Raw genomic sequence first — 25856 nt, 5'->3', positions numbered from 1 at the left:
TGCTCTGTGGATCCACCTACCATGTCCTTCCCACCCCATCTGCCTCTCTGGTGCACTGATGGGACAGCAGATCCAACCTGATTTCTGCTCAGAGTGATGCTACCTGTGATCAAAGGAACCTGTGATTTCTGCTCCGAGTGACACTGAGATCTCTGACATTTGGCTGCTGCTCCCCCCTCCTTTCCTCCTCCATTGCCCAACTTTTCCAGAGCCCCCATGGAGGTCTGCACAGCTGGCAGGAGTCTGGCTCCCTCCTTCTCATACCCAGCATTGGTCAGCACAGCTGGATTGGTTTCTGGCAGATGCTGCTGCTGCCCCTTGTTCTGGGATGAGCAAAGGGTGACTGAGTGCACCCACCCGCTTTGAGGAATGAAACAGATTTCAGCATGGCCCAATGCCCCATGTAGGATTGTGCAGCTCCTTAAAGCCTGGACGTGGGAGGGCAGGGGAAGGAATTCTCTCATTTGCTTCTGTCATGCAGCCTTTCCATCGGAGTGGGAGGGAAGGCACTGGCCGGTGAAGCAGAGAGTTCCGGAAACTCCAGGTTAGGTTGCAGGCATCAGAGTTTTATTTATTCTGAGAGAAGTTTAATGGGGTCAACTCTTAATGGCATTCAAGAAACGCTGAACAAACGGTTTGTCCTTTTAGAGGGGGTATTCTGAACTTTCAGGGCATGGGTCCCCAAAGGAAGAATTTACCTCCCCTGGGAAAACAAAGGATTCCATAGAAGTCGTTCAGCCGAGCTGAATTCACCACAGGACAGAGCTTGCCATTGCTTAATAAGACCTCTATTGTGTGTCCGATGAAAACATATGGGGAATGTACTTCCTCAGTGAGCCTGTAATTTAGGAAGTCTGTAGCTTCTAAGCAGTCTCACTCCTTTGGTAGGAACAAAGTGTTATTTTGATGGAGTAAATAGACATGAAACAAAACTAAAATTTTCCTTTTAATACAATGAGATCTCTTGCTAGAAGTTTGACTACCGCTTATTGAAACATGTTCTCAAGCTCTCACAGAAAGAAATTTGGTCTCGTCAGAGCCTCAGGGGCTGATCACCACTTTGTGCCTGACTCTGTCCTTGACTCTCAGGTCTATGGGGTGGCCATTATGCTTCCCCTAGAGAGGAACTGAAACTTGGAGAGGTTAGTGACTTGCCCAAGGTTACATAGTCGATACTCAGCAGAGCACTAATTCAAACCAGGATATCATTTGGATCTTATCAACAGGCTTCGGAATCCTATTTTTTTTCTATATCAGGGAGCAGAATATGACAGTTCATGGGTCAAATCCAGTCCACACCTGTTTTTGTATGGCCCATAAGCTAAAAGTGGTTTTTACATTTTTAAATAGTTGAAAAAAGAGAGAATATTTTATGACATATGATTATTTTATGAAATTCAAATTTCCATGTCCATAAACAAGTTTTATTGGAACAAGCCACACCCACTTATGGATGAATGCCTGTGGCTGCTTCTGCACTTCCATGGCAGAGCTGAGCGACTGTGACAGAGCCCGGCATTTAGCATGGAGGCCTTTTGAGAAAAGCTGGCTGACCTCGCGCTGCACCATGCCAATGCCATGACCACTGAGACTCTCTAGTTTTAACCCACGTGGTTATAAACGGATCCCCAAGCTGCCTTTCCAAAATTGACCTGGCAATAAATAGTCCAATATTTATTTAATCTATAAATAGTCCAGTCTTCTGTCTTGGGAGAACAGTGATGTTACTTCAGTAGGAAAACACTTCTAAAACAAGAGTGGAGTGAACTCTACATGCCTATGGTCCCTTAGAACTAAACCTCTTTGGCTTTCAGAGTATGGGAGGAGACAAGTCCTTTTCTTTCCTTATTCTCAGACTCCCAGTGAATGATCCATGAAAACAATATGAATATTACATATAGGAAACGTGCTTAATAAGGCGAAAGCATTTTTACTGTTAGGGCTCCTTCCTCACCTGTTTGTCTTTTATTATGAGGCTAGAATCTTAGTTTTTTTTGTGTGTTTTTTTTTTTTTTTTTTTTTTTTTTTTAGCAATACAGGGCATTATATGCTACTGTTGTTACACTGTGGTTTGCTCTCAATATAAAAGGGAAATTGGGTAATGCATTGAAAATTGGTAGCAGCACTGGTTCAGTTCAAGAGAAATAAAGCAAGATATCCTTTCACTTCACATAATTTTTGTTCCCTATCCTGGCCTCACTTGCAAATCCGAAACACCCAATTCATATGTGAAGAAACAACAACAAAAACAAAAGTCCTATGGAGGGCGTATTCTGAACTTTCAGGGCATGGGTCCAAGACACAGAGTTTGAAGCTAGATAGATGATGGTAATGGTTGCACAACAGTGTGAGTGCCTTTAATGCCACTGAACTGTACACTTAAAAATAGTTAAGATAATAAATTTCCTTATGTGTATTTTACCACAATTAAAAAATTTAAGAAAAAAAACATAGCTATCCATTTTAGAAAAAAAATTCAAAAGCTTCAAGGAAGAAGATTTTTACACATAATTCCATCAGTGAAATGAAACAAAAATCTTTATAGAAGGAATTTTGAAATATTTGAGGCTTTAGGTCTGGCGTGGTGGCTCATGCCTGTAATCCCAGCACTTTGGGAGGCTGAGGCAGGTGGATCACGAGGTCAGGAGTTTGAGATCAGCTTGGTTAAGATGGTGAAACCCTGTCTCTATTAAAAACACACAAAAAAATTAGGCGAGCACCGTGTTGGGTACCTGTAATCCCAGCTGCTCAGGAGGCTGAGGCAGAAGAATTGCTTGAACTCAGGAGGCGGAGCTTGCAGTGAGCCGAGAGCGCACCACTGCACTCTAGCCTGGGCAACAGAGCAAGACTCCGTCTCAAAAAAAAAAAAGATTTGAGGCTTTATCGGGACAAATGAACATTAGTGCATGTTCATGTGGGTGCTTGTGTATGTACATGTGTCTTCAAGAAAACATCCATGCCCAACTAATTCAGTTCTCTCTGTTACTGCTGTCAGTATTAGAAATAAAAATGAGAATTCTTCCATTTAGAATAATCTCCTTCTTTTAATGCAAAATGCCAGGTACCGTTGTGCTAGCAACAAAAAACAAAACAGAGTAACTATGTCTGAGAACCTATTATAAGTCCAACATCTTACACCAGTGACACCAAAGGGAAAAAGCACACCCCCTGAGCACCTGTGAGCACCTGTGAAGACTCTTCTGCAGTATACGTACAAAGGCTGCCATAGCCGTCAGGGAAAGAGTGAGTTCCAAAGAAAGAGGAAACCACAACAGAAACCTTGAATTAAAAATGGAATTCAGATAACAGGCAAGAGTGCCAACCTTAATGAAAAGTCTTCCTCTTCAATCATTAAGCTGTAAAATTAAAGCTGGATGTGGTCTAACGTCTTTTGTGTATTTGCCAATGTTTTCCAAAGGTGAATAAGATGTGCTGTGGATGTGCTTCTGGATGTGCTGTGAGCACTCTGGTCCTTTCCACCAGTTTCCCAGAGCAGAGGTGCTGTGCAGTGGGGTTTCTGAAGGCTCTGCTGTTTGGAGTAGGCACATACAATAACAAAGCTGTTTATAGTCTCGGCCTGGCCGCGACAGGGTCAACAACCTATATGCCAGCTGGCGATGACACTGGTCGTGTCAAGTGAAGCCAATGACAAAGGAACAGCCATGCTCTGTCTCTTGGTGCCCACAGCAATACAGTCACTGTAGGCCAGCAACAGTGATCCAGTATGCAGCAGCATGGCGTGAAGCTGACATCAACCTAATAAATGACCACTGTCTTGTCGTCTTCACTGAAACCCTGCATATGCCTCCCCCAAGCCCACACACAAACACTTTGCTTCATATGCTTGAAAGTTGTGGGCTTTCAGGACAAGAGAAAACTAAAAACTACTCTCTAAATGTGGGCACTGTGGATGTGTTGCCAGGTTGTAATGGGTCAGAACCTCTCCTGCCTACCACAGGCCCTATATAAAGCGTGACTGCAAACAGATGATCCCTAAGCAAACTGGACTCCCAGAAGGGGTTTGTCAGGCCTGTAGATTTAAAAATAAAATACAAGAACTGCTGTAAGTAGTTGCTACCATTTAAAACTCTGGAGAATTCATCTAAAATGCTAGATTTCCAAATTCTTTCGATTTGGAAGTGCTGGGCCTCTATGCCCGCCCTGAAACCATTAGTTGGAGTTGCATAGTGGTTGCCCCCACAGCTTCCTATTTCTTGCTACTCGCCTGTTAACTGATATTTGTTACCTGCCTGGCTCTGTTGACTTTGGGTTTGGCTCTTCTGATCCATAGTCATTAAACTCCTTGAGGGCAGTGGTCATACCTCTTGAGCTACACCAGCACCTAGGATTGGTTCCTTACTCCTGTTTCACCTGAGTCGCTCAACTCTGTGCACTATGTGTATTTCATGGGCTCAGGTATCTAAAGTGACTTGACTGCTGAGAGAGGGAGAGAACTGGGCTCGTGGAGCTGGAGGCCCTTGGAAATTATCTAGCTGCTGCAGATCATCAGAATCTAGTTCAGTAAGTATGTCTCTGGGGAAAAATCCACCTCAAAATAGTTTCCTCAGCAGATACCATGCTATAATTTGAATGTTGGTGTCTTCCAAAATTCATGCTGGAACCTAGTACCCAATGTAATAGTATTAAGAGGTGGGGCCTTTTGGGAAGTGATTAAGTCACGAGGATTCCACCCTCATGAATGGGATTAATGTCCTTATAAAAGAGACCTAAGGAGCGGGGCTTCCTTGCCCTTCTACCATGTGAGAATTCAGTGAGAAGGCACTATCTTTGAGGCAGAGAGCAAACCCTTATCAGATACCAAATCTGCTAGCACCTTGTTGTTGGACTTCCCAGCCTCCAGAGCTGTCAGCAATACATTTCTGTTGTTTATAAATTACCCAGCCAGAGGCATTTTATTATAGCAGGTCTAGGAAAGGCTGTATCTGGGTTTTGGAATCAAACTGTATGTGCTCAACTCTTGGCTCCACAGAGCTGTGTGACATTGGACAAGTTACTTCACCTCCACATCTGATTTTCTTCCTCTTTATAATGAAGATAAAAACAGTATTTATCTCATAGAATCGTGTGCAGATTGAATGAGGTAATACATAAACACATTTCCTACAGCACTTGGCTCATAGCTTTACTTACAAGTCTTCCCTATTATTATATCTTCTGAAGCTGAACAAATGAAATGAAAAAAAATATATAGTTATTACAGGCCATTTAAAGTTCTTCTGTGTGAAAATATTTTAATAAGACATGGACATAAATCTCTACCATTAATCTCTATTTTAAAATTACACTATTAGTGGCTGGGTGCGGTGGCTTATGCCGGTAATCCCAGTACTTTGGGAGGCCAAGGTGGATGGATCACTTGTGGTCAGAAGTTTGAGACCAGCCTGGCCAACATGGTGAAACCCTGTCTCTACTAAAAATACAAAAAATTAGCCAGTTGTGGTGGCACGCACCTGTAGTTCCAGCTACTCAGGAGGCTGAGGTGGGAGAATTGCTTGAACCCAGGAGGCAGAGGTTGCAGTGAGCCAAGACCACGCCACTGCACTCCAGCCTGGGCAACGGAACAAGACTCTATCTCAAAATAAAATAAAATAAACAGAATTATACTATTAGAAATAAACAAAGTAAAAGGAAAGGCAGTGACAATCTATCTTATTCTGGATCCACAACATGCTAGAACAGGAGGGAATCTAAACCTATCCTAATGGATTTAAAACTTATTGTAGCAGCAGAAACCATTTCTTTTAATGTAATCTTACACACATGCCATTCACGAGAGTGATGTTGCAGCTCAGGTTAGGTAAAGTCCCTGAACTAGGTTCCAGCTTCACCCAGGAAATTATAGAACCTGTGTGCTAAGGGCCACAGTTTGTTAACTGCTGATCTTGGCTATGTCTTCGTATTTTTACCAGTGGGAAAATTAAGACCTTTCATATGTCTGCACATAGAAGAAGGCTCACACTGAGGACCAAGCCTGGCCTATCACTGTATCCTCAGCACCCAGCCATGTGCCTGGAGCGTAGTGCCCTCTTGGTACTGGGGTTTGCATGATGGGTGCCATAGCACAGGTGAGGTGACAGGCTTCTGAAGTGCAGTCTTGGGGGATGGACTTCTAGGGTAGGGTGGTGATCGCTGCCAGCAGGGGGTGACAAAAACACCAATAGGTCTAGCCAAGGTGTTGCATATAGGATGGATTCTGGGAGAAGGTATAGGCTTGAAGTAAGCAAGCCTAAGCTTACTGACTTACCCAGAGCAACTTCCAGTCCTACAAGCTCCATTCATGGCAAGTGCCCTAGGCAGGTGTACCATTTTTTATCTTTCATACTGTATTTTTACTGTACCTTTTCTACATTTAGATACACAAATACCATTATGTTACAGCTGCCTACAGTATTCATTGCAGTAACACACTGTAGAGGTTTATAGCCTAGGAGCCATAGGCTGTACCATATAGCCTAGGTGTGTAGTAGCTACACCATCTATTTTTATTTAACTATACTCTATGATGTTCACATTATGACGAAGTTGCATAAAGACATATTTCTCAGAAGGTTCTCCCATCATTATGTGACACACGACTGTACTTCAGTAGAAAGACCAGGTTTCTGGAGTGGTGGAGGGCAAGTTACTGTGAATTGAAAGGAAAGTGAGAAAGTGTAGACAGTTGGCTAGACTGGCTTCTTTCAAGGAAAGGGAGGAAGAAGAAACCACATTGAGGTAATAGGAGTTTTCACGGAGTCAGATTTCTTGAGCAACGAGCTTTACTTTGCAGAGGTAACAGACTTGTGCTGTAGGATGTGGAAAATGGGAAAAGAAAGAAATGCAGAGGTCAAAGAAAAACATCACCAGTTTAAAAATGTTGGTCTCTGTGGTGGTTTAAAAATATTTAAAAATTATTTAACATATGAAAAATTATTTAACATTTCTCTCTTCAAGAAATACGGCCGGGCGTGGTGGCTCACACCTGTAATCCCAGCACTTTCAGAGGCTGAGGCAGGCAGATCACTTGAGATCAGGAGTTCCAGACTAGCCTGGCCAACATGATGAAACCCCATCTCCACTAAAAATAAAAAAAATTAGCCAGGCATAGTAGCACACACCTGTCATTCCAGCTGCTCTGGAGGCTGAGGCAGGAGAATTGCTTGAACCAGGGAGGTGGAGGTTGCAGTGAGCCGAGATCATGCCACTGCACTCCAGCCTGGGTGACAGAGCAAGACTCCGTCTCAAAAAAAAGAAAGAAGTAGACCTTAATTCTCCTTTCCTTTAGTGTGGGCTGGACTTGGTAACCTACTTCTAATGAATGGAAAGTGGGAAGAGGGTTGGGTTATCACTTCTGACTCTAGTCTGTAGAAGATACATGGTGGCTTCCATCTTGGTTGCCCTCTCTGGTATCAGGGCATTCTGGGAGTAGCCAGCAGGAACCTAATGTTTTGAGTGAAAGGTGTTCGTCTCTGAGACAGGGATAATTAAGCCTAGACTTGCAGGATGAGCAGGACTTAAGCTGACAACATGGAAGCCAAAGGACTTGTACATTCAATGGCCTGAAGGTGAGAGGACATGGCCCACTCAAAGAATTCTGGGAAGTTCCCTATGGAGCTATTTGCATATCTCTTTCTTCTTCCAGACCTGCCTCCATGCATTTATTCTTGTCTATTGGTCCATTTACACTTAGATCACAATGTAATAGGACTCTATTAGCACCAACATCTTGGAATTAATACTAATTAGTATTATGTTCCAGTATAACATTATAGCTTAACTGGCTTTGCTGGTGGTTTGTATACCTGACCTTTATGTATAAAATTATTTCATAGGAGGAAGCGCTCCTAAGACCACACAAGTCCCTAGGCTAGGGACTGCCTATAACCTGTCTTATCTTCATGCTTTTACTGTGGTGGGACAGGTGGGTGGTGGGAGAAAATATAGTGTTATGTTTCAATAAATAAAACCTTCCTTCATTCAAATCCCAAGTTAATACTCACTTGACATTTTTGGAGCCAAAGAATCTAATCTTATCTGGCCGGGAAATTTAAACTAGACCACACATAGCAGCCAAAATTTGGCAGGCTTATATATGGGCATCAAGCCATACTGACTATTTACATTTTCATGTAAATGCTCATGAAGATGAATTAATCCCTGCTGTGACTGACATCCTGCAGCAATTTCCAACACTGCAGAGAACATTAAAAAAATTAAAAAGTACAATTACTATTTGGTGTCTCAGACTAACAGCTCCCCTAAGATACTGAGCAGCTTCCTGAGAGGCAGGTTCTGATGGGAAATCTAGGGAGAAATGTTGAGCAGAAGGTACTCAGTTTTATTCATTCCTATCTATAAAGTGGGAGAGAAGTGGCTTAGCAAAGAGAAGCAACCATACCAGAGGGCTGAAACAATGAACTGAAATGCCTCATGTGGCAGCATGGAGACAATGTGAACACATCCGGCAGCTATTTGTGGAGGGAGTGTTGTTAATAGTGGATTATAAAAAGTAGCTCCTGAAGGTAGAGCCTTTGGCTCACTGGTGTCTGAGAGAATGTCCCACAATGATGAAAATGTTCAGTATCTGTGATATCCAATACAATAGCCACTAGACACATGTGGCTTTTGAGCACTTAACATGGTTAGTAAGGCAAAGAAAATAATTTTTAATTTAATTTTAATCTAAGTGGTCACAAGTGGTTGAAAAAGCCTTTTCAAGTATAAGGTTTGATTTTTCTGATTATAAAAGTGACACATGTTTGTCACAGAAAACTTAGAAAGCCCCCAAAAGTATATACCAAAAAAAAAAAAGCATTATCTATAATAATACCAAGAGAGAACCACTGTTGGCACTTTTTGCTCTATTTCCTTTATCATCTGTGGACATATGGTTAGTGATTTTCCAGTATAGTTTTGAATCCTGCTTTTATTACTTAATATTATATGCTAGCAGTTTTCCCATGAGAGACATCTTCAACTACAACTGATCATATTTTAGGCCCTGAAATAAATCAGGCCAATCTCATCTCTGACCAAATTAAAAATAAATAGAAACCCTAAAACAAAAATGAACCACCCAACATCCTATAAACTAGAAGCAAAAGTTCTCTGAGCATCAACAAGGGATGATGAATAAATAGGACTGGCAGAGACATGTGGCTATTTGTGCCACATCCCCAGTTAGCCAGCATAAGGCAATTCATTGGAAATCATCATGTTTCTTTGCTATTTTTCCAATTGACACTTTAGAATACATCTGCCAAGGCTCCTAAAATGATCTCTGGCAAGCTCACCCTCTCATCTCTGAGCCTTTTTTTTTTCTTTCTTTCTTTTTTTTTTTTTTTGAGACGGAGTCTCACTCTGTCACCCAGGCTGGAGTGCAGTGGCCGAATCTCAGCTCACTGCAAGCTCCGCCTCCCGGGTTCATGCCATTCTCCGGCCTCAGCCTCCCGAGTAGCTGGGACTACAGGCGCCCGCCACCTCGCCCGGCTAGTTTTTTGTATTTCTTAATAGAGACGGGGTTTCACCGTGTTAGCCAGGATGGTCTCGATCTCCTGACCTCGTGATCCGCCCGTCTCGGCCTCCCAAAGTGCTGGGATTACAGGCTTGAGCCACCGCGCCTGGCCATCTCTGAGCCTTTGCATTGTTCTGAACAAGCACCAACAGCCGATGCCACCCTGGACACACACATATTTGTCATCTGAACTGGCAAAGTCCCATGGATGCACACTCCAGCTACGCTCGGCAACATGTAGGACACACACATACTTGTCATCTGAACTGGCAAAGTCCCATGGATGCACACTCCAGCTACTCTCAGCAACATGTACACCCCCTCTGCTGCCATGGTGGGCTTTTTTTTTGGGAGATGAAGTCTCGCTCTTGTGCCCCAGGCTGGAGTGTGATGGTGCGATCTTGGTTCACTGCAACTTCCGCCTCCCAGGTTCAAGCGATTCTCCTGCCTCAGCCTCCCGAGTAGCTGGGATTATGGGTGCCTGCCACCACGCCCGGCTAATTTTTGTATTTTTAGTAGAAATGGGGTTTCACCATGTTGGCCAGGCTGGTCTGGAACTCCTGACATCAGGTGATCCGCCCGCCTCAGCCTCCTAAAGTGATGGGATTACAGGCATGGCCCACCGTGCCCGGCCCATGGTGGGCTTTAATCCACGAAGGGCTCTCTAAGCAAAGAGAAATGGTTGTCTTGGATGAAAGATGACAGGGCTGCTGACACACCATGTCAGTAGTAATCCCAGTAAGCCAGTAATCTCAGTAGTAACCCATCAGTAATCTCAGTAGGTCAGGCTGGGAAGATTCTAGGGATGATCTCTTTTACAGATGGGGAAACTGAGGCTCAGAGCCATTACATGCCTTGCCTTATGTGGTAACTAATGTGGTAGCATAATAGTGGAAATGCCACTGTAAAGGCCAAACTGTCAGCTTCACAGGCTGTAGCTCTTTCTTCTATAATGGCTGAGTCCATGTCCAAGCCATCTGGCTGAAGACCAAGGAACCCTCCTGACAAGGAGCAACCCAGCGGCCTCTGTACAGATGATGTTTCAAAAGAAAAGGTCCTTTCAAAAGCCCCACAGTGGCTCTTCATTGCTGGCTATTTTAGGGAGTAGCTCTGGCTCATGCAAGAGATTCTGCTTCTTTTCACAGTCCTGACTTGATCTTACCATTGCAGGCCAACCTTGGCTACTGCACTCACTGAAGCAGCTCTGACAGAAGTGTAGTTTTGGCCTGGCTACCTCTTAGGGCAACATGAGGTCAGCGTATTCTGGGGCCTGGATAGGCTTGTGGCTGGGCCTTTATGAGACAAGGCTTTCCAAATCTTTGGTCCTCAAATTGTTCTAAAAAGCACCCATTTTTAAAGGATAGTTTTGGTGGTAGAGCCTACCATAAATCTCAATCATTAGCCAAGAGGCACCTACACACTGGGGGTGGGGCGTGTGCTTTGGTGTGACAAAATGGCAGTGATAAGGGATGGAGAGGAATGTGGTTCAGATGTTGAGAAACTGCCCATCACATCTGCTGGAAATAATAGTAACAAGTCTGGCCAGGTACCATCTGTAATCCCAGGACTTTGGGAGGTCGAGGCAGAAGGATCACTTGAGCCCAGGAATTCCAGACCAGCCTAGGAAACATAGTGAGACCCTGTCTCTACAAAAAATTTTAAAATTAGCCAGGTGTGGTGATATGTGTTTGTAGCCCCAGCTACTTAGGAGGCTGAGGTGAGAGGATCACTTGAGCATGGAGGCTAGAGGATGCAGTGAGCCATGATCACACCAGCCTGGGTGACAGAGTGAGACCCTGTCTCAAAACAAAAAAAAAAGTAACAAGTGTGAGGAGATGAAATAATATATGTCAAGAGGAATTAATAGATTATCTGGAACTGAAGAAATGAAGTTATTAATTATTTCTTGAAAATGCTTGCCTGTCATGCACACGGTAAGAATTCCACAAAGGGGTGTCTGTCATACGACGATGTGGGAGGATGAGGAGCAACAATGAGCAGGACTGCACTTCTTGTGTGTGTGTGAAGCGCTCCCATATGGAGTTTCACTTCCTTCCCACCTCCCTCTCCATGCAGCAGTGGTGGCTGTGTGGTTTGAGGCCAGGGAGGCATGAGAAAAACAGAAAAATCTAGAGACACATCACATCACAAAGATGAGCAGTGCTGCCCAGAGGGTGTTCTATGAATCATGATATCTCTAAGATGTCAATGAGTGATAGCAAAAGAAAAAAGTCCAGTAGCCAAATGCAGTTAAATTGGGCGGGCTACACAAAATTGAAGAGTTTCTTTACTGGATGCCTTCTCAAAGCCTTTGATATGCTATTGTACACCGTAAATCTTCAAGGGTGGAGACGATGCAGTATTTTGTAAACTCATTTGACCACAGAAGGAAGTCTGTTTTCACTGACCATCACTCAGGACTGGCATTTTGAGGAGCTCTCTTGGCAAACACTGATCTTCAGATTTTTCTCCTTTTTGCTTTACTTCCCCACCCCACTAAGCTAACTCCCAATCCTAGAGGAGAAGAGAGGAAGTGCTAAAAATGGTAATTTTCACATTTGAGGGTAATTGTCAGCTAGGGTCTTTCCCCTCAACGTGTGGTCTGGGAACCAGCAGCATCCATATCATCCAGGAGCAAAACGAACATTCTCGAGTCTCCTTCTCTCAAATGTACCAAATCAGAATTTGCATTCAGCAAGATTCCCCCGGTGATTCATATGCACATTAAAGTTTGAGATGCAGACTCAGGGTGCTTGGTACTAGGCACTAATCTTAATAATTCTGATTTAGTGTATCTGGGGTGAGGCCCAAGAATGTACTTACAAAATATTTCCTCCAGAAGATTCTGATGCAGGTGTGTGTGTGTGGACTCCTGAGAAACCCCTATGGTCCAGGCACCCTGCTATAAGGTAACGGAACAGCCCTGTGGTAACATTTGGTTTCACAGCAGCACCTTGACAAGGTAGGTGATGATATAATCACCCTCATTGTTAGAAACAAGAAAATGGAGCCTTGGAGAGAGAATGAGAAGGTCCTGGACCAAGGTCACCCAGGGGTCAGCAGGTGCATTAGGGTGAACAAGTCCCCTCCTGTCTGTCCTCCCCATCTCACCAGTCTCTCTCCTCCCCTGCCCTAATCAGCTCTTCATTCACAACTACTGCATTGCTAACAGCCCTCTCTGAGTCTGCTTTTGTTTCCAGTGAAAGGCCAACAAAACACTGTGGGCTATTTGTGCTTGCTAATGATAATTCTGATTAGTTTAATTCTGTCAGCTGACTCCCTGGCAGCCAAGGGCCAACAGCAGCCTGCTTATTCAATCAGGGCCTGGCCCATTTTCTAATTATCAGCATCATTTGGGCTGTTTCCTCCAACAGGGAACTTGCTTGAGTTCAAGTTATCTTCAGCTGTTGTATTTACATGAGTAATGGATGATCTGTCACGTCTGTGTCTGTGTCAGTGTGCCAGGCTCCCCCTCCCTGCTGGAGACCAAGTGAAATGGCATGTGTTTGCCTGGGTTCCCAGGCTGCCGGCCATAGCGGCTGAACAGCAGGTCCCAATGGGAGCCATGAGGCAAGCTCTGGGGGTGGATGGATGTGATGGTCTTCACCAGGCTAGCCAAGGTGACCTCTTCCCAGCTTCTGAATTCCAAACTGTATTCCCACTCAGAGGCCTGATAGGATGACCAACCGTCCTAGTTTGACAGAGACCAAGGGTTTTCCCAGGACATGAGAATTGCACTGCTAAAACAGGGAGGATTGGTTACCCTTTGTCTGACACACCAGGGCACAAAAGCAGTGTGAGAGGATTCAAGATTTCCTGGGTAATCTATCTGGAATTTGGAACAGAGAATGACTGAGAGTTGAGGCCTCATCTTTCTCTGTGAGGCCTAAAGCTTATGATGCATCCCTGCTCTCTTATTTTGCTTTTAATGTCTATTGCTAATCTGATAGGATGAAGCATTATTCCCAACATGGAAATGGGTAAGTGGAGGTCTGCAGGCATGTTCTGAGATAAGGGGCGTATTGAAGACAGTAACCAGTGTGTAACCCCTTTGAATGGAGGTGCATCATCCTTCAAGTACTCTCCCCAATTCAAATACATATTAAGGATTTATTAGGTACTAGGAACCCTAAGCAATGCAGGAATATGTCCTTTATATTCCCAGCCTTCAAAGAGTTGACAATCCCGTGGGAGTGACTGATACAAATACAATTAACTACATCTGCTAGGAGTCTACCTAGGGAATCAATCACTAAGACAGAAAAGAGGTCATGGGAGCTAGGGAAGGGAGAATTCAGGAACATCCACCAACTACGGCCCAGCTACTGTTACAGTCATTATCTCACTTAGCTAACATTTCTTAAGCACTTACCATGTGATTAATCCATTTCCTTTTTATAACTCTTATTATTATACCCATTCTATGAATGAGGAAAATGAAGCTTTGAAAAGCTATATATCTTGCTCAAGGTTGCACGTTAGTAAATGCAGGGTCCAGGATTGGAACCCACAGTCTAAGACTTTTCTTAGGCACTGTATGATACTGACTCTCCTACCCCAGTGGGGTGCTAGATGGATCCCCAGTACAACCTGTGTGGTAGATACTCAGTCCACATCAGACAAAAGCAACCAGAGATGTGTGGCTGTGCATGGTGGAGGCAAGGCAGAGGGAAACATGAGGTGGTGGTGGGGTCTCAGAGTTCCATACTGTGGAATCCCAAGGCATGACACCAAGAATGTCCCACCAGTGGCGTGGGAACTCTGGGAATGCCGATGTTCTAAGGGAAACTGGCTGGACAAATGCTGCCCTTCTGGCCCCAGCTGCATTCGATTCTAAAGAATGTACAACTAGAATGTGAAGCCAAATGCCTGATTCCTTCATCATCCTTTGAGGGCCAAAAATGGGTGACATTTATTATTTTATATTTTTCAGACTGTATTGTAAATGTCTTGAGAGCATAGATTTTTTACGCACATAGAATATCTGAGCAACTAGAGTTGCATATATAGAGTATCCATATATGCAAATCAAATAAAAATGTGTTGACTTGAGATGCTATGCCTGATTTGAATATGTGCACTGTAATAGTATTAGCAGTTAGGTATCCTAGCACTGTCAACTGTTGAAATGGTCATTTCAGCAATAGCAATCCACAAGCCATAAACGATCTACTCTTAATGGACACTGCATGTGCTAAGTATTCAGAGCCTGATAGTGTATGATTAGCCTCAGAAACATTCTTAATGTCTATTTCTATTCCTTTATAGGTTTTGGTTAGTGTAAAACAAATAGGTAAGTTCTGACAATTAAGCATTTAAAAAGTATAAATATTTACAAGCATTAAAATTAATTTCCCTGTAATTATAATTAACACACAAATGTAGGAAATATACTATTGCAAGCAAGATTTAAAGAAATATAAACTTCTGGGGAATAAAACCTGGTACCTTTCTTGCTCACTTAAACTGTTAAAAATTTCTGGTTAACCTAATTTTATCCCAGTCCCTCAAAGAGTCTCATGTCTAGGATATTGACATGTTTGAGGCCATTCTGTGATTCTGAGACTTCAAGTTAGTTCCTGGCACTGCCTTGGAGCCCTTTCTTCAATTATAGAAAATAACTGAGTTTTCTGACAGCAAAGAAAGCCTTTCTCTACTTGATAACTTACACTCAGCTTTTTCCTAGAATGTTGTCTTTATGCTTTCAGGCATAAAGGAGAAATTGACTTTCAGCTCTATCTTGGTGTTTCTGATCCCTTAGCTCAGTGAAACTGGAAGTGTGAGTGCTTCCACAGCCTCTTCTGTCTTGTGGGCCTTTGGAGAAGTTATTTTGCATAGACCTGAACATGACTACAGAAGAGAACCGAACTGAAACCATCTAGGAGATCGCAGCAGTTTCTTCTGGCTCTTCATTTACATGGCCCTTGTCCATCTTTCCTCTGTCCTTGACATTTTCTGAAATTAGCTTTATCAATTGTTTCTAGTCTTAACTCCCTTGAGCTGTTTGCACAACCTTATCTTCCCATAGTGGCTGTTTACCCAAAACAGCCTTTATAAAACCCAGCCATCAATGAATTGTAGCTTCTTTCCATACTATTTGTCCAATTGCATTTAGAGACAACTCGGTTCCTACCTCAGAGCCTTCTAGAGATCTCTCGTGAAAGAAAATGAAGAAAACAGGCTCTTTTTAAAGTAAATATGTGAGACATCTCAAGTGTACCCCAAAAAGTCTTGCTTTGTTCCAGGACTACTGAGTAATGCAAATATATATATATATATAGTATTTTATATATATAGTATAATATATATAGTATTATATATATATATTTTTGCCATATATTCTCATAGCACAATAATAAATTTCAAGGTGAAAAACACTAAAGGTGATATGTGAAATTCACCATCTTCTTTGCCAGGTACAGGTACTGTACTGTATTAAACATATCTCTTATTTTTTGTGTTTTGATTCTTTAACATCAAAGTGGCCTTGTTGATCCTGGAGGGACTGCCCCTCCCAGAGCTAGCCAATTCCTAGTGATGGTAAACAATTTGCCCTCAAGCTGTTTACACAACAACCAATGCAAACCAATCCTGCAGAGCCTGCACCCCAAATACTTCCTCCATCAGGGTCTCACATTAACCACCCCAGGGCCAGGTATCAGATAACTAGGAATAACCCCTAGGCTCCAGAGATTATTCAAATTAGCCAACCCTAAACCTGCTTACTCTGTCTGGCCCATTCCTTCCCATGAAAACCACAGTGAGGGTTCTTGGCCCATGCTTTCTCTGCTCCCTCGGTCTCCTGACTAACTCTGGTGCTTTCCCATGTGCTCTCTTGTGGCGCGGCATGGCTCTTTCTCTTGGGATGAGTATAACAAATTCTCTTTTCAATGACAATCATCTGATCTGTTAGCTTTACCATACCTAAATAATAATAAAACCTGGCCAGGCGTGGTGGCTCACACCTGTAATCCCAGCTTTGGGAGAACAAGGGTGGAGAATTGCTTGAAGCCAGGAGTTTGAGACAAGCTTGGACAACATAGTGACATCCCATCTCTAAAAAAAAAAAAAAACCAGCCATGCCAGCCTATAGTCCCAGCTACTTGGGAGGCTGAGGTGGGAGGATTGCTTGAACCTAGGAGTTGAAGGTGAGCTATGGTGAGCTATGACCTTGCCATTGCACTCCAGACTGGGAGACAGAGTGAGACCCTGTCTCAAAGAAAAAATAAAAATAAAAATAATAAAACCCGTGTTTTAAAATAGGTACATAAAGAGAAAGGGATACAGGGTGGCAAAAGAGGACAGCCTGGCTCTCGTACTCTGGTTGTTCAAATGAACTTGGATGAAATGTAGTTGCTCTGTCAGTTATATTTAGCAAAACAGCCACCTTGTATTATATGGGGGCATAATATAGTACTCAATAGAGCCACTAAAAAATCCTTTGATCAAAGTGTCTGCATTGAGATGCTGCATGGTACAAAAGATGATGAGGTTTTTAGGGGTCCTTGACTTCTGAAGCACAGATTGAGTGCCACTGGAAAGACAGCTTTTGAAGAAAATGAAAGTATTCCCCATTCACCTAAACAATAACACTAAGGATTTAATCATATCAAATGTTCTCTATTCTAATATATCTCATTGAAACTGCAACACGGAAAACTCAGTGTGAAAAGCAAAGTCCCTGTGAGATTGTATTCTTATTTAGGGCTTTAACTTCTGTCACTACCTCTGGAGTAAAAGCTGCCCGAAGGCAGTTTTACCTGACTGTATGCCTAGCAGCTGGCACACAGTAGGTGCTAAATATTTATTTACCTACTGAAGAAATGTTTCTGATCATCTTTGATTAACAGAGTGGGAGATAATATATCAAAGATGTCCATTTAAGGAATTCAGCAAGTGAAAGAATGACTTTGGAGCTGAGAATTAAAGCTACTCCCTCTGATCCAAACTATTATATTCCCACTACGTTCTGCTACCTCTTGGAGAGTAATCTCGGACACTTATTTGGTGACAGTGGACATCTTGGCATCTCCTGGTTGTTTGTTGACCACTAAACCCCATTCAATTCTGCAGCCCTCTGTTAACAGCTAGCCATCAGTGAGCATTTTCCAGGGATTGACAATGCACTATGACAAATGGCTGAGCTCCTGGGGTGACTTGGATACCATTATCGCATGGTGCCACTTACCAAAGGCTCGAGCTCCTTGCGGTCTATGAGGTTCATCTCTGTGACAAAGTAATAGAAATGTTTGTAGCAGGTGTTGACATGGGCCTCTGCACCCATCACAATGACCCGGTCGAAGTGGTGGATGTAGACGTGGACAAAGACCCGGAAAAGGCGGCACAGGATCTTCTTGCAGATCTGAAGGAAGTTCTTTGGGAAGGGAACACCTAGAGAAGAAAAAAAGAAGAAAGAATGAAACCATGACAGGAAAGTTCCTTTTCCTCTTTCCTCTAATATCAGAAAACTGTCTGAGGGCGAGGCTACAGGGAGACTGGCACCCCGTGTCACAGGAGTCATAGGGAGTGGGGGGTGGGGGTTGGTAGCAAACTAGAAAGCACCTTCCACCTCCTCATCAAGGGCAGCAGTTGCTGTGACTACAGCCAACAGTGGCCATATAGGGATGGAGGCCCCGTGTTGTTAGAGCTTCTAATTTTTCAAGATAATTCAGAAATTTAAGAGTTATACGTGGACCTACTGCATTTTTGAAATATTAAGCAAGTAACTTGAAGTTTTAAAAAGTACCATTAGTCAAAATAAAACATCTCTCTAAGTTACACTGGGCTTGCAAGCTACCAGTTTGCAAAGTTTTTCCTGAGGTATACTGTTTCTGAGGTGGGCAAATTCAGTAACTTTCACAGATACTTTGCATCACACAGATTCCCCCTTTGTCTCTTTGAGGAAGGTAAGAGTTGGGAGGAGGTCTTGTTTTTCATAACACAGAAAGGGTGAGTGGTCATCGAAGTCACTCAGATTTCCCATCTGATGACCACTACTCCCAGCTCGGTCAAAGCAACAAACTGCAGGATCGCAAGCCCACTTCCTTTCTCCCTCTCAAACACTGCTTAAGCTGTTTTGTTATTTACGCTGTCCTTAAGTGGTGACATGTTGTAATGGGTTCCTAAGTTAAACAGACATTGTTTGAATTCTTACTCTGCTCCCCTTCCAGATGTATGACTGTGGGCAAGTTGTTTGACTTTTGGTTTCTCGTCTGTAAAAGAGTGGTCCTAATAAGGTCTTCCTTACATGGCTGGGAGGGTATTAACGTAAGATCCTCCTACATTGCCTAGAATATAGTGAGAGCTTATTAAATGATAATGTCCTCCCTTTTCTCTGCAAGGTAAGGCCTGTTGTTATAAGGAAAAGAATTACTGGGCCGGACGCGGTGGCTCACCCCTGTAATCCCAGCACTTTGGGAGGCCAAGGCAGGCGGATTGCCTGAGGTCAGGAGTTCGAGACCAGTCTGGCCAACATGGTGAAACATTGTCTCTGCTAAAAATACAAAAAAAAATTAGCTGGGCATAGTGGCGTGCGCCTGTAATCTCAGCTACTTGGGAGGATGAGCCAGGAGAACTGCTTGAACCTGGGAGGTGGAGGTTGTAGTGAGCCGAGATCGTGCCACTGCATTCCAGCCTGGGCGTCTCAAAAAACAAAACAAAACAAAACAAAACAACAACAGAATTACCCTTGTCAAGGAAAGGTAGAAATGACCACTAGCCTTTCAGCAAAATTGTAGAGCTGTGCACAGTGCGTGCCCCAAGTCCCCAGGGAGCCTGGAATTTTGCTGTCCTTTTCTCCACAGAAACCTAGTGGCAGCTGTCTGGGGAGACACTGTAATGGGATCACTTGGGACCCTGGCACAGGAAGAGAAGGAACATGTCTGGCAGGCGGCAGTGACAAGATCTGCCTCCCTTGGGTCCCAGCACTGATACTGGTTTTTCTTTGAAACAAAGTGGCAACGTATCAAATGAACCCAGGGAGAAGCTCTGGCGCTGCTTGGGAGCTGACTGCCTGGGCAACAGATGCTGGGATTTGGGGTTGAGGGCGAGGTAGAGCTGAGAAGAAGGTGGAGGGTAGCCGCACGCAGAGTTTATGGGCTGCTTTCTCAGTGGAGAGGGGCCTGCAGAACTGCTGCTGCCACGCTGGGGGCGGGTCTGGAGTCTTTCAAGCCTGAGTCCCAGAAGTGCTGGAATTCCCTCTAAGACAGGTATGTTTGCTTCACAAGAGGAGTCCTGTAACCCAGCTGGTGGCAATGCCAGGAGGCTGACATATGTTATCTTCACAACATATCTGTGGAATAGGTTTTATTATTCTTATTAATGTTTCATAGATAAATAGCACTGAGGCTCTGCAGCATGAATTCTGTTGCTAAAAAGTGGTAGGGCTGAGATTTAAACCAAGTCAGCCTGACTCTAAAATCCAAAAAATGGGTATTACGGAGTACGACTCTCTCTCTTGCCAGGTTAGAAGAACCACTTGATCGTCAAGCACAGTGAGACATCTAAAGGTTACTCTTCAGTGGCACAGAAACATAAATAAGCAAAAGAAAGAGGATGGGGACAGAAGGCAGAGAAGGGCAGAAAAATGTCCACAGCATCAGAAGCCACAACCAGAGGTGAGAAAAGGTCAGCTAACATACTCTGCTGCCCTCAACGAGAGTATGTTAGCTTTCTCTGCTCAGGCCTTAAGGCCACAGACCTGGGATTAACAGTAGTATTTACTGAGCTCTTACTATGTTTTAGGGACTGTGCCAAGCCCTTTATATGGATTAGCTGACTAGCCCTCAGAACAGGCCTTAAATTATTTCCATCTCACAGATAAAGAAATAGATTTGGGACAATTAAGTAGCTGCCCAAGGTCACCCAGCAGGGAAATAGTAGAGGAGGGATTGGGCCAGTTAGCCTGACTCCAAAGTCCACGAGCACTGCTCTGGGGCTCTGCACACACTTCTAAGCTCTGAGGTCCTTCCTTTCCGGGCAGCTCAAACTCCCTCAGGTATGCTCCCCCTTCTCCTCCCCTGATTCCAGTCTCATGGAAGCTCACCAGATGCTGGGGGACACAGGGACTTACAGCTGTGCCAGTTTATCTGTGTGGTCCTTATAGCCAGCCCCTCTACCCTCCACATTGACTGCAGATAAGGCAAAGCTTTGGACACACTGCAGATGCTTATGGCAATTGCTGGCCCCCTTTAGATTGTCTCCAAGCAGCTCTGTTCTCCCCATCTCTGCCTCTGCTCAGCTCGGAAATCTCGGCTGTGCCTTCCATTCCAAACCTGGTCTCTGACTTGTCTCTGGCCTTGAAGGGGGTTTGCCTCTTGCCTATCCATTTTGGGCTATGGCTTTAGAGTAGTTGGTTTGGAATCTGAAAGACCTAGTTTAAAACCCTAGCCCTACTTCCTACTAGCTACAACTTATGCAGCCTATGTAGCTAGTAAGTAGTAGGGCTAGGATTTTAAACTAGGTCTTTAGTTTAAAATCCAGTCGAGTCTTCATCACTCAACTTTATTATAAAACTAATACACAAATTTACTTTGTAGGGTTTTTATAATAGTATCTGTACTGTGCTTGGCACTCAATGGGAGCTTTGGGAGTAAGTTCGATTTCATTATTTCCCACTTGAACTCCTCGGGTAGGTGGGACTCCAGGCTCAGAATCTCTTGGCTCTGGCTGCTAAGTCAGGCCCCACTCTTCCACCATTCCCTCCCTTGCATGTAATTCATTCTTCAAAAGCAAAAGCTGCGAACGGTTCAAGTCAAGACATGTTCAGCATGCACTGCAGTCACCCCAGGCCAACTCCAGACACTGCAAAGAGGCTGGGAGCCTAGGAAACCCCACTGGGTTCTCTGCTGAATCAGAGACAAAATCCAGCTCACAGGGAGTGGGGCAAAGAACAGGAAAGCTATATGCATTTGAAAAATTCTTATATTTATTGATGGTTCAGGGGCCAATTCTATAGTTTGTATACTATTTTCACCCTTTTCTCTTCTGCCTTACGGATGTCCAGATTTGTGTGTGTGTGTTTTAAATAAACCTTCTCAGAAGGTGGGACTTGGAAGAGGTTGTCCCTTCAGATGGAGAGACCTGGATGTCCGCCCCTTCTGCAGACTCTGGAACTTTCTCATTCTGTGTTACTGGCCTCATGGCAGCAAGATAAAACAAGATGCAGCTTGCTGACCCACTCCCTTTCCTGGCAGGCTCCAGAGAGCCACTTCATGAAAACTGATTGATTTGAGGTGGTTTTCTTTCTTTATGGTGCTGCAAAGAAGTATCCAATCTCCATTAAATAACTAAAAGAAAAGATAACCCCAAATGAAGGCTGATCTGTGTATGTGCAATGTCATTTAATCCCAGTGACACCCTGAGTAGTGGAATTATTATTTCAGTTTTTTGTTGTTGTTGTTTGAGAAGGAGTCTTGCACTTTCGCCCAGGCTGGAGTGCAGTGGCGCGATCTTGGCTCACTGCGAGCTCCGCCTCCCAGGTTCACACCATTCTCCTGCCTCAGCCTCCCGAGTAGCTGGGACCACAGGTGCCTGCCACCATGCCTGGCTAATTTTTTGTATTTTTAGTAGAGATGGGGTTTCACCGTGTTAGCCAGGATGGTCTGGATCGCCTGACCTTGTGATCTGCCCGCCTCAGCCTCCCCAATTGCTGGGATTACAGGCGTGAGCCACCACGCCCGGCCCATTTTTTTTTTTTTAACGGAAACTGAGGCTTAGCTCAGTTAAATCATTTGCCCCAGGCCACATGGGTAAAATGAGATAGAGATTTGGCTTCAAAACTCAGGCTTTTTCTTCAGCATCCTGTAGGTTCTATGGTGTCAGGGAAGGTGAGGGATAAGAATACCATTTTATTTTAATTTATTCATCTTTTAAGGACAGAGTTTTACTCTACCCTGGCTGGAGTGCAATGTCACAACACAACTCACTGCAGCCTCAGCCTCTTGGGCCCAAGCAATCCTCCTGCCTCAGCCTTCTGAGTAGCTGAGAATACAGGCATGCGCCACCATGCCTGGCTAACTTTTGTAAATGTTTTTGTAGAGACAAGGTCTCACTATATTGCCCAGCCTGGTCTCAAACTCCTGGGCTCAAACAGTCCTCCCACCTCAGCCTCTCAAAGTGCTGGGGATTATAGGCGTAAGCTATCTTGTCCAGTCAAGAATACCATTTTATAACCTGCAATTAGCTTGCTTGTGGAAGGAGCTCAAAAAATACTTGTTTTAAAAGAATCCAGTTCAGCAGTTGGAAGAAAGGCAACTGGATCACCTCAAATGGACACTTGGCTAGCTACAACGGCAGCCTGGACCTGGGGAGCTGTGCATGGCTGGGTCGGAGCAAAGGGCAACCTGTGGTCCACATGGCACAACTGACCCAACATCAGGACCATAACCAATGCCCTCCTTCTGCCTCATGAGCACAGAAGATACGATGGACCCTCCACTTCAATATTCCCCATTATGTGTTTTAAAAGTCACGATTCTCGAGAGATCCTTGGCTAAAAAGAGAGGATTCTGAGGCCAAATATATTGGCAAAAATGCTGTTTTCATAGAGGTTTACAATGTACCCAAGCATAGTAAAGGATCTGAGAATATCTGTAGGAAAAAGTCCTATTTAAATCTGGATTCCCCTTTGCTCATAATAGCTATTGATTTAAAACACAGAGTCTGTAATCAGAATTCCTAGGCTTCATTTCTAGCTTTACCACTTATTCATAATGTAGCCATATTCAGATGATGTAGTGTCTCCTATCCCCACTTTCCCCATCCTTAAAGAAAAATAGGGATATATTAATGTTATTTGTAGCTTAGGTTGTTGTGCGGATTAATTATATAAACATCTATAAGGGTTAGCTTACTGCCTTGCAGATAGTGAGTATTCTATTGTGAATTGTTAGTTTTAGTATCCCATTGACCAAATGGTCTTTGTAACACACTTGGGGATTAAATTCCTCCTGCCTATTTATTTTCAGGATAGCAGTCTTGGCATTAATACATCAATTCTGAACTTGCAAAGAACTTACAGTGGCAGGTACTGAATAAGCCCTGGAGTATCATCTACCTTGCATTATTTTCTACTAGTTTCTCAAACTTATGTCTTATATTGCTGTAAGTTCTCTGAACAAAGAGACTGTGTTATATACTTTGATTCCACCTTTGAAAGCACCTGGCACAGGCAAGGCAGGAATACTTCTTCAATCAAAATTGAATCAGAAAAAAGCAGTGGTCTTATTTAGTCAAGATGTGAATCCATCATCTCCTGTTTGGGGGAGGCAAAAAATAAAATAAAATAAAATAAATAAAACCCACAGCAGAAAGGATAGCTTTTTGCCAGACTCTTGATATATATAGTCCTGGCATGGAAGGCTGCATGTTGCTTTTGGGGAGAAGAGAAAACTCTGCAATGAGGAACACTGTGATCCAGCCTAGGGTGTGGAAAGGAAAAAATCCGAAACTTTCTTTTTATCATTGAAACCTTCCTTCTTCTCTTTTCAATCTTTTTTTTTTTTTTTCCCAGGTGGTGAAAGTTAATTTTCAGTCACTGTACTCAATTAGAAAGTTAATGCCAGACAACATTAACCAGCAGTCCTAACTGAAATAGATTGTAAGGGTTTGGAGTTAAATTTTGACTAGTCTTATAATAATTCAGACAAACCATCAGCAATAATCCCAGACTGTTAGATATTTACCTGTATTGATGATACAGAAAACAACCTTTGATCACAAGATCTCTAAGTGATCTGCAATCAATAATTGAGTCTTAGAACATGCCCTTCCCTCTATCCTACCCTGAACTACCGCCTGTGGCTCTTAGATTAAAAACTGGAAAATTTCAGACTCCAATAAGTTGGCCCACATTGAGAAAGTGTTCAGATTAGTGCTCCACAGAGAGGGGATGGACATCCAGGTGTTCAAGGATAACCCTGGGCCTGGATGGCCTTGAGTCATGTGGTGTAGCTTAGTTTCTGCAAATGGATCAGTACTGAAATGGAGTTAACGAACCTGAAACAGGGCCAGCTGAGCTCAGGTTTTGGCACGAGCTGAGGCAACATGCCTAAGCAGAGGCCAGCATCCAAACCAATCACTAATATATGTTTCTAGCAGGAGTCTGCTCACCAGTTAGACTCAAAGCAAGTCTAGAGTTTTCTGGGCAAACAGGCTAAGGAGGAGGCAGGCCAGGGCGCTGGGGTGAGGGTGGAGAGTGAGGAGAGTGCAGGCCTGGAGTCTCTCTTGAAGGCTTGATGAGACAGCCTTGTAGCCCTGTCTCTGTTGCTCATGAAGCCTTGGTACTCAGTCAGGAACCCGCATCTGACAGAGCCCTGCTGAGTTTATGAATGTGTCTAACCACAACTTTCTGATCTCCAAGCCACATTCAGTGTGAGAGCTAAATCGACTATGAAACGTAATAATTTCTCTGGAGCCCCATGCAGATTTGCCTTTCATCTCTGACTTAGTAAATCTCCTTTCTCCCCAAGAAAATTTAATAAAAATTCCAGTAATTTCTGCACTTCAACCCATTTTTCTTTCTTCCTCTTTCCCTCCTGCCCCTCCCTTCCACTAAGCCCTCAAACATCTCATTCAATCCTTCCTTTTCAGGCACCTCTGAAAGAAAATATGTTGCCTAAATGGCTTGTGTTACTTATTTTATCTTGTTATGGAGGCCAAAAAAGGAAAAAGTCCTTTAGAACATGCAGAAATGCTTTGGTTGACAAAGGTCCAGGAGATTGGGGGGTGGGGGTGTGTGTTCTGAGCTGGCTATTAATCATTCCTGTTTTCATAATTTTCTCTTTTCTTCTGAAGAGAAAGGCCAACACCTGGGAATGAGACTCTGATCTGTGATCAGTGCTGGGCTGAACCTGGGTTTTTGTGGTCTGAAGAGTAAGAACCAAAAGGTTGTCTCCGGGGATACTGGAGAACTGCCCCCAAACACCTCAAGTTCTGGAAACAACTGGCAGAAGCCCCCTTTATTGATCACCTGGTTACTGCCTCTTCTTTCTTTAGAGCTTGGCTCAGTGTCTTCCATCATCCCCAGACCCAGCTTCCCTGGCATCTGCTATTCTGCTCCTGAAATTTTCCTGCACAGATCACACATGGTAATTCCACGTGTATCTGTGGGAGTCCCTGCTTCAGGTCTGTTACCTGCTCCAGACTGGCCACTCTGTGAGAGCAGGGGTGGTGTCCAGCCTCCTCACAAATGTCTTTTTAGTGATGCCTCCTTTGTGGCTTGGCACCTGGAGCAAGGTGGGTATGGAATAAATACTTGCTGACTGTTGGAATGAGAGTTGAGCTCCTGTGCCATCTGCATACCCTGAAATCAAAGCTCAAAGAGGTGAAGGGACAGACTTTG

General features: G+C 43.7%; 1 protein-coding gene across 1 annotated transcript in view; it reads right to left on the bottom strand.

Annotated features, from left to right (window-relative positions):
* MOB3B (MOB kinase activator 3B) overlaps positions 1–25856 on the bottom strand; it is a 205668-nt gene that overhangs the window by 15780 nt on the left and 164032 nt on the right. The window contains exon 3 of the mRNA XM_025360545.1: positions 17703–17905. Within this exon, the coding sequence (XP_025216330.1) occupies positions 17703–17905 (203 nt within the window). The remainder of the gene's footprint in view (positions 1–17702; positions 17906–25856) is intronic.

The sequence above is a fragment of the Theropithecus gelada genome, chromosome 15 (genome assembly GCF_003255815.1).
Source record: "Theropithecus gelada isolate Dixy chromosome 15, Tgel_1.0, whole genome shotgun sequence".
Taxonomy (NCBI): Eukaryota; Metazoa; Chordata; class Mammalia; order Primates; family Cercopithecidae; genus Theropithecus; species Theropithecus gelada.
Note: the sequence above shows the minus strand (reverse complement) of the source record. Positions and strands in the feature narration are given on the sequence as shown.